Source organism: Anolis sagrei, chromosome 2 (assembly GCF_037176765.1).
Source record: "Anolis sagrei isolate rAnoSag1 chromosome 2, rAnoSag1.mat, whole genome shotgun sequence".
Taxonomy (NCBI): Eukaryota; Metazoa; Chordata; class Lepidosauria; order Squamata; family Dactyloidae; genus Anolis; species Anolis sagrei.
Genome location: NC_090022.1, coordinates 34,181,227 through 34,196,298, shown reverse-complemented (window position 1 = coordinate 34,196,298; position 15,072 = coordinate 34,181,227). Strand labels below are relative to the sequence as shown.

Sequence of the window (15,072 nt, the reverse complement as noted above, 5' to 3'; positions counted from 1 at the left end):
TCAAATATACAAAATTATACAGGAAAGAGTGGATTCATACATTTTTTTTAAAAAAAACCATCTGTTTGACAAAAGGAAGCAAATGCCAATTTGTTACTTTCTTTGTAATCCAGTTTAATGTTTCAAATACCAAACAACTTCAGGCCATCTCAGTAAGGCCAGATAATGTTAAAACTAGTTTCTTAGAGGCCTGTAACATTTTTTGGGTTGGCGTGAGTAATCAAAATGTTTTAAACAACGTTTATATATTAAATATTTGTTTTATTTATTACAGAATCTTGGAACAGATATTAGTAATCTGGTTTGCAGAGGTCTTAAACTGGAATATTAGTCTGGAATGCTAGAGTTGTTAAATGAGTGAATGGCAAGGATTTTATTTATTTATTTATTTGCGACATTTCTACCCCGCTTTTCTCCACCCCAGAGGGGACTCAATGTGGCTTACACATAGCTAACTATTCGATGTGATAAAACAATGTACAATTAAAATAAACATTTAAATAGAATTATAAAAAACATTAAAACAATTAAAAACATTTAAGACAATATCTTACAATTAATCACATACTCCTCAAACATAGTCCGGACTGTTCCAATAGTCATTGCACATCATTCCACATCTATCTATTGTACAAGTTCTCCAAAGGCTTGGTCACAGAATCACATTTTTACTCTCTTATGGAAGATCAGGAAGGAGAGGGCTGATCTAATATCTCTGGGGAAGGAATCCCACAGCTGAGGGGTCACTGCAGAAAAGGTCCTGTCTCTCGTCCCCACCAATTGCGCCTGCAAAGGAGGTGAGACCGAGAGCAGGGTCTCCCCAGATGATCTTAAACTTGAGATGGTTCATAGAGGAAGATCCATTTGGACAGGTAAGTTGGGCCAGAACCATTTAGGGCTTTATAGGCTAAAACAAGTGCTTTGAATTGTGCTTGGTAGCAGACTGGCAGCCAGAGGAGCTGATGTAACAGGGTTGTATACTTCCTGTACACCACTCTGGTGAGCAGTCTGGTTGCCGCCCATTGGGCCATTTGAAACTTCAAAGGCAACCCCATGTAGCGCACATTGCGGTAGTCTATACAGGATGTAACCAGAGCATGGACTACTGTGGCCAGGTCTGAAAAGATCTAATAGAGATGGGCAATATTGAAGGCACATTTATTCCTTCCAGTGTTTGCAACTGAAGCTCCTTCCACACAGCTGACTAAAATCCCACATTATCTTCTTTGAACTGGAATATATGGCAGTGTGGATTCAGATAACCCAGTTCAAAGCAGATACTGTGGGATTTTTCTGCCTTGATATTCTGGGTTATATGGCTGTGCTGAAGGGCCCTAAGTTCAGTTTTCCTAAGTATGTAATCTGATATATATCTGAGTATGCACTACTGAATTCAGGGTAAATTATCTTCAGATGGGTGGGGCATGACCTAAATACCCTAAAGGCATCAGATCATGTTTGATCATAGAAGCAAAGCATGGTCTGTCCTGGTTAGACAGGAGATGGCCAACAGATGCTGTAGGCAACATTTTTAGGAAAGAAACTAGCAAAACCACCCTTGAGTATTCCTTGCCTAAGAAAACCATGTGAAATTCATGGGGTCACCATAAGTCAATGGGGTCTTGAAGGCAGACAGACAAATGCAACATGCAAAGAAGAAGCATTGTCATGCAGTGGTTTGGGTATTGGACTAGACCTTTGTGAGGCAGCATTTGAATTCTTGCTCAACCACAGAAATTTGCTGAGTGATCTTGGGCAAATAATAATAATAATAATAATAATAATAATAATAATAATAATTTATTTATACCCCGCCACCATCTCCCCAAGGGGACTCGGGGTGGCTTACATGAGGCCAAGCCCAACAACACATCAGTAAAAACAAAACAGCAAGCAAATAAAACAGTACAATTAATATAACTCACATATAAACAATAACACCTCAGCCACTCACATGACTGCATTGTAGACTTACTGAAGGGTGTGGAGTGGAAAATTGAGAGAGACACTTCTTAGCTCCTCAGTACACTTTAGGAGTCACCATTTAGAATAATCCCACAGTGATGAAGTATTATGCATCCTATCAAACATAGTTGCTCACAGTTTGCCATTTAAACAGGTTAAGACAGGGAGGGAGGGATTATTCTTCTATTTGGAAATTAAGGACCCTTCCAGACAGGCCCTATATCTCAGGATCTGATCGCAGGTTTTCTTCTTTAAACTGGATTACATGAGTCCACACTGCCCGATAATCTGGGATAAACAGAAACCCTGAGATCAGATTCTGGGATATAGGGCCTGTCTGAGAGGACCCTAAGAGAGAAGTACTTGCTAAAGGTGAAGAATAAACATGCAGATATTCTTTCTCTAGGTAGGGGTTAAGCTGTGGTGCAACAATGAGTGGGAACAAAGGAGGATGATAACCAAATGCATAGATTCCTTTGAGCATCTTTAAACATTTCAGCAACTGATCAATTAAACCTTGGAAATTGCAGCAAGCTGATGGTCTCTGGCAACCCTAATGCATCTTCTGCCCTTTAGTTAAAGTTACAGGCCCTTTCTTGTAATCATAGTTATATTAAAGAGTTAATAGTATAATAGTAAAAAGAGAGGAAGATTCTGAGAGTGGAAAAGAGCTGGAACGGGAGCCAAGTGGGGCTCAGTGCTATCAGTATCTTTATGATATTTCTCCAGCCTTAGGTAAGAACACTGTGTCTCCTCTGAATGAATGCCTAGAGGAGGTAATGAGTTGCGTGAAGAAAAACAAACTGAAACTCAATCCTAACAAGACACAGGTGCTTTCTGTCAAGGGTCATAACCTAGATTTGGAGCTGTCAACTAATCATAGATGGTGTTACACTCCCTCATAAGACTGTTTGCAGCCTAGGGGTGTTTCTGGACCCATAGGTCCACGACACAGATAAATGTGAAAGCTAGGAGTCCTTCACATTAGCATTGGATCTAAATATGCTAGTACATGTGCTGGTAATGTTCAGGCTGGACTTCTGCAATGCATGGTACATTGGGCTACAAGGAATGCAACTTCATTTAGTTCATATTTTACTGATATATCTAGAGCTCATATTACACCAGTATTAAAATCTCTCCCTTGGTGATCAATTAGTTTTTGTGTAAAGTAGTAAGTGTTGTCGAGTACCTTTAAAACCCTGCATGGTGACCTATGTGATCACCTTAATTGCATATCATCAATCCCATAAATTCAGGTTCTTCAGGGGGATATTTATTTTAATCATCCAGGGCTAGGTTGGCAACTGTCACCCATTTGAGTTTTTCTTCAGCCAGCTCCAGATTGTGGAATTATCTAATGGAAAAGCTTCAACACCTGGATATGCTATCTAAATTTAAACCAGTATTAAAAACCAGTATCTTCTGGTGGATGGATTGAACTGATTTTAAATTATGAATTTCTAAGTATTCCTAAGATTCTAATGTGTTTTGGTTTTATATGCCCTTTTAAATGATAGGTATTTTTAACTTCTGGCTTGTGTTGTGTATTAATGTGTTGTTGTTCCCCACCTGATTCATAGGAAGAGGCAAGCAGTAGTAATAGTAGTACTAAATAATAATAATAATAATAATAATAATAATAATAATAATAATAATAATAATGCAGAGCTGTTGACACAGGTGGGTGCCTAAATCTGTTCTACTGAATCCAAAAGACATTTCTTGCAGATGTCTGCATTCATCATGTGGTAATTGGAGGCAAGATGATTGGCATAGCAGCATTAGCCATAACTAATTCTTGTGTAGAGCTTAGTTTTATGTGTTTTTTTAAAGGTCACCCCTAAAAACGAAAAGCAAAACAGCTATACCCAGATGTTTATACTTCCCTTCCCTAGAACAAAACACCTAAGTTGAGTCTTTCCAAATGACTCCACATGATTTCATTCTACATGTTCAACTGCTGATTGGGAATACTTGAATATGATTTAAGTACATTGCAAAACTTCATTTTGTGTTAATTACTAATGAGGCATATAATGTTGAACATCCCTATTGTACAATGAGTTTGTTATACTTCAGAAACAGAGCCCAGTTTATATCTGTTTTTGCTTGCTTCTGAAAAGATTTTATTAAGCCTGAAAGGTCTTTAATGGTTTCTTAAAATGTGTTAGGGTGGTTGAAAGGTTGTTTGGAAAAGAAAATTCAGTGGAGAGCTGTGTTTTAACCCACACATCCTGATGGAAAGGAATTTCATTATGGTACTGTGAAGCTGATGAATGATAGCTTGGCAGCATAAATCGGCATCCTGCTGTTTGTAACAGTTTCCTATATGCAATATACTGCCTGCGATGCATGGATAAATAGCATTGCTCTCAAAATGTAGTATATAGCTTAGATTTTTGGTGACTTATGCAACTCCTAGAGAACTCACCAGGCTGGCTAGGAGAAAGTAGAAGTTGTATTATAAGACCAGTAATTTTTTCAGGCTTTGCTTTGAATGAGGCTTCAAGACCCATGTGTCATTGATTACTTCATTCAATTGAAAAAGATACAAAACAAATAAAACTCAATACAATTTGAACAAAAAAGAACTATTCTTGGGATAATAATGAACTAAAATTCCTGGGGGGAAAATCTTTTTGGAAAATTTCTGTAGAAGTCATGTTGAATCTTGTCCTGGGAGAAAGTTGAGATATGACACACATTCCCCCACATAATAAAATGCATGTCTACACAGATATAAGCTTTGAATTCAATTAGGAGTGAGTAGCTAATTTTTTTCCAGCGGAAAGTCTTTAAAACAAAAACAGACATATCAAATGTGCATAATAAAACATGATAATAATATTATAATAATATAATACTGATATTAATTGTGTTGACATGATTATTTTGAATATGTTTTAAATTTATTTATATATAGTCTAGCACAGTGGTTCTCAACAGTGTTTTGGTAAACTGGCCAGAAATCCCAGTCAGTTGTTTATTATTATTATTATTATTATTATTATTATTATTATTATTAATTTCGGGTATCTATTAGGCCTGTCGGTTTCGTTTCGTTAATTCGTTATTTCGTATTAAAATCGTTATTTTTTGCATATCCGAAGCGATATCAAAACATATTTTTAAACCCGGAAGGGTTTAAAAATATCGAAGCAGCAGCCCCATGTATTTTACGAGCTGAAGCTCCGCTCGTTAATGGCATGGAGGCTGCTGCTGAGTGGTGCTGCAGTGCTGGTGCCTGGGAGCCAATCCGGCGCTCCCAAGCACCCCAGCAGTGCACCGTGGCAGAAGCCGGATGGCGCGCGGAGGCCGCTTGTGAGCGCGCGCGCGCCATCCAATGGGCTCCGGCTCCTGCGCCCCCCTCCTCCTCCTCCTCCTCCCAGCTGGGAGGAGGAGGAGGAGGAGGAGGGGGGCGCAGAAGCCGGAGCCCATTGGATGGCGCGCTCGCGCTCACAAGCGGCCTCCGCGCGCCATCCAGCTCTGGCTCCTGCGCCCCCCTCCTCCTCCTCTTTAGTGCAGTTCACGGTTGAGAAATCTCCCCCTAAGATTCCCACGGGGTGGCACGGGGGGGGGGGTGTTGCCCAGGCAACCCCACTGAGTTGGTCGCGGGTGGAAGTGGGAAGCGCTTACCTGCCAAGCCCACCCGTCCCCGGAGCAGCCAGCTGCATTCACTCCGGCGCCGCGGCTGTCATGCTGCCACTGCTCTTCTTCCTTTTCCCGGTCCCTTTCTCCGCCTGACTGGCCTCGCGACTAGCAAACCAGCGTGCCCCGCAAGGACACCTCACTTCCTGCCTGGGCTTCCCAGGGTCCTCTGTTTTGTAGTTCTTTGGGCGCCTTTGCTGCAGCCACGTGGGCGGATGGGTGTCCCCGTTTGCAGCATGAGTGAAGGCGCCCAGAGTGCATCTACACCACATATGGCATACTTGGGGCCCTCCAGGCGCGCTCACAAGCGGCCTCCGCGCGCCATCCGGCTTGTGTAACTTTTCAGGGCTGTATGACCATGTTCCAGAAGCATTCTCTCCTGACATTTTGCCCACATCTATGGCAGGCATCCTCAGAGGTCTGTTGGAAACTAGGCAAATGGTGAGTTATATATCATCTAATACTATGGAATGTCCAGGGTGGGAGAAAGCCATTCAATGCTAATCATTACTGCAACATTCACACTTAGCCTGTTTGATCAAGAAAATTTTTTTTTCTAAAATGTTTTGTAAAATATTTACGAAAATTCGTAAATAACAAAACATTTTTTTGGAAAGTTTTGTAAATATTTTTAATATCGAAACAAAAAAACACCCCAATTAAGAATCGAATTTAGAAACAAATTTTTTCTTGATCAAACAGGCCTAGTATCTATATCCCACCCTTCTCAAACCGGGGGGGGGGGGGACTCAGGGTGGCTCCCAGCCAGAACATATGCGATGCCTACAAGTAAACAAAATAAAATACACATCAAAATAAATAATTATAAATAGTTAAAAACATTAAGTTAATACAATAAAATCTACTAAATAGAGAGAGCCAATCTGGTGGCCATTGTCTCACCGAGTTCTGTAGTTGGAGACTCCATTAATCTTGTCCATAATCAATTTCCATAGCAATTGTCATCATTGTCATCATCAAGTAGGCAAGATTACCCAAAGCCCAGGTCCCACTTCCATGTTTTTAATTTCTAAAGCTGTTAAAATTTCTGGGAGTTGAAGGCCAAAACATCTGGGGACCCACAGGCTGAGAACCATTGGTCTAGCAGAACATGAATGATATATCCACTCAGTAATATTCAAAGGCTTTGATATTATGTTACCTGTGGTCTCTGATCCAGTCCATTCCTTTCAGTCTCAAAGCTGTTTATTATGAAATCTTCTTCTATGTAAATGATCTCTATGAAAAGGGAGTATATGTACATATTTCCAACATATTAACTTCAGTGTTCAGATGTATATGTCTGAAAGTTCTTCCTTCTCCATCCCTTTAGCAGTATGGAAGGTCACATAAGTGGGTCATAATTAGATTCAGGCAATTATCTTTAGTTACTATACAAGTTGTGACCCATTCTGCCAAATGGAACCCACAACTGCATAGAGTGGCCTACTATGTGTTTAAAAACTCTTATGTTTGTGTAGTCATACCAGAACACTCCTGTCTTCTTTTCCCTCCTCATTTTTTCCCAATCCTTTAATCAACATGTCTGGGGTTTTCCTGTTCCATCTGTAATGTAGGCTGCACTCACAAATCAGAGGTGCATCCTGGCTTGCAAAACCATGATTATACACATAAATTAAACCACAATGTCCTTATTCAGCTGTAACAATATGGTTGTTTGACAAGCCCCTGAATTGTTTAAGTTGGAAAAGAGTAGTTAACTCAAACTGTTCTGGGCTTGGAATACTAGAATGAAATGAGAACCTGAGAGAAGTGATCATAGCTGCAAAAACTGTTGTTTTTTTTAAATGTTGCAATATAATAATATATTTTCTCATTTCATTTTTAGACCCAAAAATGGTGGAAAATATTGTGTGGGACGAAGAATGAAATTTAAATCCTGCAACATAGAACCATGTTCTAAGCAAAAGAAAGATTTCCGCGATGAACAGTGTGCAATCTTTGATGGGAAGCATTTCAACATTAACGGTCTACCTCCTAATGTGCGCTGGGTTCCTAAATATAGTGGAAGTAGGTATATTAATGAATGGGCCAGATGCAAGGTCTCACATATCTAGTCACATCTTTCCAGCTACGAGTTTAATGTTTTGCTTTCCGTAGACCTAGAGCTGATTTTTGTGATGGAAGGCTTATCATGAGGAAAATTTCATGGCAATCTGACATGGCAATCTGACAAAATTTCATGGCAATCTGACAAACATACACAATTTAAAGTTTCACAATTTAAAGAGCAAGGTACATATCTTGGAAGAAATGGCTTGAGTTGAAAAGAACATGATAAATACAATCCTAACAGAAAACAACCTGAAGATACAGGTCACCTTGTGGTGACTTTTCAATATCAGAAATTGGGATATGTTTATTTTTTCCTCTCCAGAAACAAAGCTCTAGATATCAAGCCCTGTTCAGGGATTCACTTTAATGTACCATGGGTCAAATGGGTGATGGGACATGGATGTGCCTATATATGTATCACACTTTCAGACATACTAGGAAGTGTCACAGATCTTCACCATTTATCACAAAGGTTCCTGTTTATTGGAAAGAATTTTTGTAACAGTGTTTTTCTAAACACTTGTACAACGTCAGGGTGCTGATCACAAGAGCTTGTTAATAAGGGGTTTACATGTATGCCTATTCCTATCACCACTTAATCCTCCACATATTTAACTAAGCATTTGAAGAGGGAGGGTTTCTAGGGCCAGGTCTGTACTGGTGAGTAGACTCAAAGACAGTCCTGGCAGTCCAAACAACATATATCAACCCCCAGGGAAGAACTGTCCTTTGTGTGTGTGTGTGTGTGTGTGTGTGTGTGTGACTTTAATCCAACTTTGCTCTAAACTGTGCAAAGTTGGGCAAAAGTCAATTTTCCCTCCAGAAACTCAGAAGAGATCTCATATTCTTTAGCCATGTGGACAGGTGGATCAGATTCAATTTGGTTTAATTAGTCATCCATATGTCAGAAAGCATACCATCCCATTCCTTGTGCGATCAGCATAGAGGGCAAACTGCTTCAATTACACAGGGATATGGCAGTCCATTGAACAGGTGGGGAGTCAAATAAGATGGGGTGGAAAAGGGCAGGCAGAATAAAAAGGTAGGCTTAACCTGGAGTCTATCAGAAATGAACTTGGGCCATGTCTTCACTAGGAAAACACTCTGTCGTTCACATGCCTGGGCTGGTCCTTAATGGAGGTCCTAGGCTGGCAAGGAAGCAGTGGCAGCAGTACCAACAACATGGGATGAGTCAGCACGATTGACGCGGTACTAATCCATCTTACCTGTGTAGATAACAAAGTTCCATTGTACAGTATTCAGCTCAGTGTGTAGACAGTCAGGGCCAGTCTGGAACATAATGTGGTCAGCAAATGTCCATATTTGATGGGCTCCGGGTTATATCTGTCCTTTTGTCCTGGCTGCCCTTCCCTTTTATATTCTCACCTCTCTTGTTCAGTTTACTGCCACATCCCTGTATGGTTGAAGCAGTCCTCAACCTGTGACCCCCAACTCATGTTTATCTTGCCAGCTAATCTTGAAATAGTCTAACAAGCAAAATATTGTCTCTTGCTGAAGGATGTACCAGCCTTCTGTTCCTTGAGTAGCCTCTTGAGAGGGAAGGGAAACAATTTCAAAGTTGGGGGACACTAGTAAGACAATTCTCACTTACCATATGCAATGAAAGTGGAGCAATAAAATAACGTGATTCTTTTGCCTTGGCAGTTTTAATGAAAGATAGGTGCAAGCTCTTCTGCAGAGTGGCAGGAAATACAGCCTATTATCAGCTCAGGGACAGGGTTATTGATGGCACCCCTTGTGGCCCAGACACAAATGACATCTGTGTACAAGGACTTTGTCGGGTAAATATAATTTTCTTCCGTTTAATTCATTTAACCTTATGCAACGAAAGATCACTTTCTCCATCTTCCTCTCACGTAAGCTGATATCACATTACTAAATTACTCTTCATTACTAAATTGCTCTTCATTACTAAATTAGAGCCTTGTTGTCTATCTTAGACTGTAGTCATTCTGTTTTACATTTACATTTTGCATCATCCTCACTTTTACCACTTCTGGCCCTATCCTATGATATTGGACACCAGATCTCTTCAACTCTAGCTTGGTTAGCCAGTAGTGAATGATGATGGGATATGGAGTCCAATTAAAACTAGGAGGACTGCAGGTTCCCCACCATGTGCACTAGGCCTTAGAACAGAGCTTTCGAAACTTTTCATGTTAGTGACATAGTTTTTAGTCCTTCATCATTTTCATGACACAGTAATTCGGTTTTATTAGCAAACCAGAGGTTAAACCAGCCCCTAATAAGAGATATGGACACATATATAAATTGTAATAACAGAATGTATGAAGACACAACATATCTCCTTAAAAACCTTCATTTATAAATATTTTAAATACCAGTATATAATTTATTGCTTTTTTCACATAGACCTCGTAGTTCCTTGTTAGGTTCCTGTGACACACCTACACATTTGAGGCAATACATTGACCTGTCATGACACACAGTTTGGAAAACTCTGTGCTAGAGCATAGTTCGTTGGTATCCATCTGCTAGAGCTGAGAGGCACTGAAGAACCTAATTTAAATGCAATTTGGTTTGAATATATAGCACCCAGCATTTCATTACCAGAATTTGCTTCCAATTGTACTACAGGAAAACATACCTGATGGTAAGAGATGTTCCAGAATGGCTCAAAGCATGGTAGAATTTTCTTCTTTGGAATTTTTCAAATATTGTGCTTTAATTATATATTCCTGCATAGCATGTGGTTAGACTATATGGCCCTTGGGTTTTTTCCAGATCTATGATTCTATTATTCTGTTTATGTGGAGAAGAAAACTCAGTAGTAAATACTGGTAGATTACATGCTTTGCATGCAAAAGATCTCAAGTTCAGTCCACTGTGTTTCCAGGTAGAACTAGGAAAGATATTTATCTGTAAATCTGGGGAGTCATTGCCTATCAGTTTCCAAATACTGAGCTAGGTGAATGATTTAGCGAAGTATAAACCACCCTTTTTTTCCCCCCTGAAATATTTTCCTCTTTTGGAAATTAGGTGAAACTGAATGAAGTAGCAGAAGTAAACATTGCATATACTCTGTGTTCCTTGCTTTTTTCATCCTGATCTATTGGTTTCTGAACTGGAGCTTTTGCATCACTTTTTCTTGTTCAGAGACTATTATATATACACTGTTATATAGTCATAGCTATTTCATATATAGATAGCATGTATGTGTATATATAGAGAGAAAGCACAAATAATGCATATGCTTATATATTTGTGCATACAGTATATATGTGTGTGTTTATTACCTACACGTGTGCAAGATAGATAGACATAGTGTGTGTGCATACATATCACCTGATTTATATCCTACTCATTTATCTAAGAGATGTGTAAGACAGCTTACAATAATAAAAGGAGTGCAGGAGGGACATAAATGTTCCATGAGGGATGTATTCAAAAACACAGGAAAATGAAAAACAGGTTCCTGAACATCTGAAACCACTCTTAAAACACAAGATTTTAGAAAAAAAAATTGACACTGGGAGATTGTGGTATTGAGCAGCTGGGTTTCTTATCTTAGGCTCCGTATTTGTATCTCTCTGCTGCATGTGAAATCTTTAAAATCCTTTTTACTGGGAGCTACTGGTGTGTGGGAAAGTGCATGTAAAATTGACTATATTTCATCTTGCATTATGGACATCTTGTTGTGGAAGCTGTAGTCCAGGTTTATTATAAGTTTGTGAAATGTTAGTAAAACCAAATGTATCAACATAGTTCTCTTCATTTCTGATACAGCTCCTGAATATGACTACAGGGTGTAACCAAAGCTTGGGAAAATGTATTTTGAACAACAGCCCCCAGAATCCTGCTGCTGTGGTTTTCTAACTTCTCAGCAAAACTATAATGTAGTCATGTTTGCTGCTCATGCTGGATTATTTGTATTCCTACTGTCACTCCTGCCCTTAATGCTGAGTGGGTTTGTATTTCCCATTGTAGGGCTGGAAGAGACTCATTTTTCATGTTCTAATTGGGAAATTGCTATAATTATAGCTTGAGAGGGAGGATATTGGCAAAGAAAAGAATGAATGAGACTGTCAGAGGCCTTCAGTGGCAGATGTATGTTTTTCATTTGGAGTGCAGTAAATTCTATCCTATTTTCGTATTTGTTCAATCTAGTTCTGAATTTTTCTTTCTGTAAAGCAAGCCGGATGTGATCATGTGCTCGGTTCCAAAGCCAGAAGAGATAAATGTGGTGTGTGTGGCGGTGACAATTCTTCATGCAAAACTGTTGCAGGGACATTCAATACAGTGCACTATGGTAAGGATCTCCTGCAGAATTTTCTTTCCTAGAGAAAAGACGTGAGAATAAAAGAAACCTTTACCACATAGAATACACTTTAAAGTGAACACTATAACAAAACACTATAACAAAAAAGAATTAACATAATATTTGACTTCCATGTCAGTAGAAGGAACCTCTGATGGTGCAATGGATTAAACTCTTGTGCCAGCAGGACTGCTGATTGAAAGATCGGCGGTTCAAATCCGGGGAGTGGGGTGAGCTCCCGTCTGTCAGCTCCAGTTTCCCATGCAGGGAGATGAAAGATGGTAAAACATCTGGGCGTCCCTTGGGCAATGTCCTTGCGGACAGCCAATTCTCTCATACCAGAAGCAACTTGCAGTTTCTCAAGTCACTCCTGATACAAAAAAAAATCACTAGAATATAGTATTAACTGGATGTGGTAGTCATTGTAACTGTGTTATTTTTTTTTTTTTTTTTGAAGCTAGAGAATACAAAGGCGTGGTAAGCTTAACTTTCTGGTTTATTTCTTCAGGTTATAACACTGTGATACGCATACCAGCTGGTGCTACAAATATTGACGTACGGCAACATAGTTACTCAGGGAAACCAGAAGATGATAATTATCTTGGTAAGATATTACCCTCTTTTGAAAGATATTATACTCTTTTGAAAAAAAAAATTCTGATGTACAGATATTCCTAACGTACTTCCATAAAGTTGTTGGATATAAAACGATCGGAAGATCATATAGTTAGAGGTTACCCTCTATACTTTGTGGTCCTTTACCAAATCAGAATGCTTAAAAAACCTTTGAACGTAGGGGAGAATAATTTCTATCCAGCCCCAATGGTGAACCAATAAATACACTGACAGTGGGCAGGAGGGTGGGTCAGCACCAAGCCAAAGAATGAGCTCTGGGGCAGAGCTTCTTGGTTAGATTAGCTCCACCCCTGAACACTCCCAGTTGGGACTATTTCTATGGTCTCTTCACCAGAGGGGGGCAAATTACCCTCCCCGCTCAGCAAGCGGGGAGGGGAAAGCTAAATACAGCAAATTTAATAATGTTCTCATTTTGCTCCACCACTGCACTCTGTAGATACACCTCTGGAAAACACTCAGATTTTCTACATAGCTCTGTGTTATTCGATATCATAAAAACCCACCAGTACATGACAAATTACAGTGACGGGATTCTGTGTGCTGAAAAGTTTCCTCTTATATGTGACCTTTCAGTGTAATAAATCTTTATCTTTTGCAGTCCTGTTCAAAGAATACCTCAGTTATATGCAGAGCACTCCTTTAGGCAATATAGTAGCTGTGATGGGTGAAATGGTGGGGAAACTAACTTAGGAAATTAACTACATAATCGCATTAGTGTGAAGTTGTTCAGCAGACTGCTGTTTTCAGGAAACCGTCCCTTTTAAGAAAGCTTTTACAGTTTAAGCCTTTGGCATTTTTGTGCATAGTTTGAATTTTGCAAAATACTATTCCAGCCAAGCACCTTATACACCTCCATTTGTAATGCTAGCTTAAGGAGCATAGCTATACTAATAAGAAATAGATTTATTTAATGTGAGTGTGGAGAGGATTGGTGGAGAAGGGAAAGAACTAATGTATGGAGAGAGGGAGATAGAGACAATGATGGAAATAATAGCTGAAATCCTTAACATTGGAAAATTAGTTTCCTGAGTGTCAAGAAGCTATGACAAAGAGAATTCTGGACAGATGAGAATCTTTGCAATGTAGGCCTTAAACTGCACAAAATTCATATATGGTATTTTTGTGCGGAAATTCCATTTTCTGTACAGAAAATAATTTTTCTACACAAAGCTATTATTTTTTCTGAAGAAAGTTATATTTCCTGTACCAAAATGATGTCCTTTACTATAAGAAATGTGCAACTTTTGCACAGAATATTTCCTGAACTTCAGATAATATTCAAATTGGCAAAATTGTTCATTGCTTCCTTTGAGAACAAAATGAATGAAGAATTATATCAGAATGTGTGTCTTTCTAGTTTTCCCATATTTTGAGAGAATAAATACAGTACTGGGAAAAAAAAACCTTACATAAAAATGGTAGACTTATGGCTAAAGAACATTTTTTTTTTAGTTTTAATACTGTGTTTTAAAAGAATGGTCTTTCCTTTTATATTGGTCCATCTACGTTTTAAATCATTATGTCTTGACATTCTTTGATGGTCCCAGGATTCTTGAAGACCTTTATTTCCTAATAAACAGATTACTCCCTGCCCTACTATAGTTCCATTCCATTCAAAGACTTACTTATACTCCAGTTTTCCATTCTTCTTTCTTAGTCTTTCCAAGCACAGTTCTTCTTTAGCACAAGGCAAGATCTTTAGCTGTAAAAAAAAAAATCTTTCCCTTCTTGGTTTGGTGATCCCAAAGGAATAACACAGATTAGCCTGCCTAACAACAGAGTCATGCGATCCTTTTCTCCAATTCTAATATTTATTTTCCTCTCGTACCATGCCCACCTTTTTTTTTTTTTTGCTATATGTGTCAGAGGGCGAAGCAGCCATTCTAATGAATTCTAATGACCTAATTTACTAGCTACTATTTTTCATCTCAGTGTCAATTGGGGAATCCAGAAAGTTATGTGAAGTTACTAGAAAAATCTATCCAATTGCTAATTTAATGACTTAAGCAATGAATTAATTCCAAACCTCATAGTTATCTGATATCCCTGTGAGAATCTTTTTAAATACCGCTGTACTTCTACTATTTGAAGTGATCCATCATTTTAGAAAGAAAAGGCATTGCAGGCAGTCCCCAAATTGCAAACAAGATAGGTTCTGTAGGTTTGTTCTCAAGTTGAATTTATTTGTAAGTTGGAACAGGTACTTTTAAAAGTGTAACTCTAGCCAAAGATATATAGAGATGTAGATAGATAGCTTTGGGTAGCATAGGGAAGAATTGACACCTCTGTGGTGTTTGTTTTGCTATCTGTGCCCCTGCTCAGAAGATTTCACCTCGCCTTCTATCCCTGTGATAATTGGATTTTGAAAAAATTGGCTCATGGAAACAAGGATTAGTGCTAAAGCTTCAATGGGGATACCTTTTCCTCTGATAACTCTTTTAGAA

General features: G+C 38.9%; 1 protein-coding gene across 7 annotated transcripts in view; it reads left to right on the top strand.

The window, feature by feature from the left end:
• The window catches only part of ADAMTS9 (ADAM metallopeptidase with thrombospondin type 1 motif 9), a 170,831-nt gene that overhangs the window by 55,478 nt on the left and 100,281 nt on the right, over positions 1–15,072 (top strand). For all 7 annotated transcript variants that reach the window (XR_010909137.1, XR_009630845.2, XM_067463451.1 and 4 more), the window contains 4 exons: positions 7,466–7,647; positions 9,358–9,494; positions 11,866–11,983; positions 12,501–12,596. Coding sequence is in view for 5 of the 7 variants with exons in the window: in XM_067463451.1 (XP_067319552.1) it covers positions 7,466–7,647; positions 9,358–9,494; positions 11,866–11,983; positions 12,501–12,596 (533 nt within the window). In the remaining 2 variants the exon portion in view is untranslated. The remainder of the gene's footprint in view (positions 1–7,465; positions 7,648–9,357; positions 9,495–11,865; positions 11,984–12,500; positions 12,597–15,072) is intronic.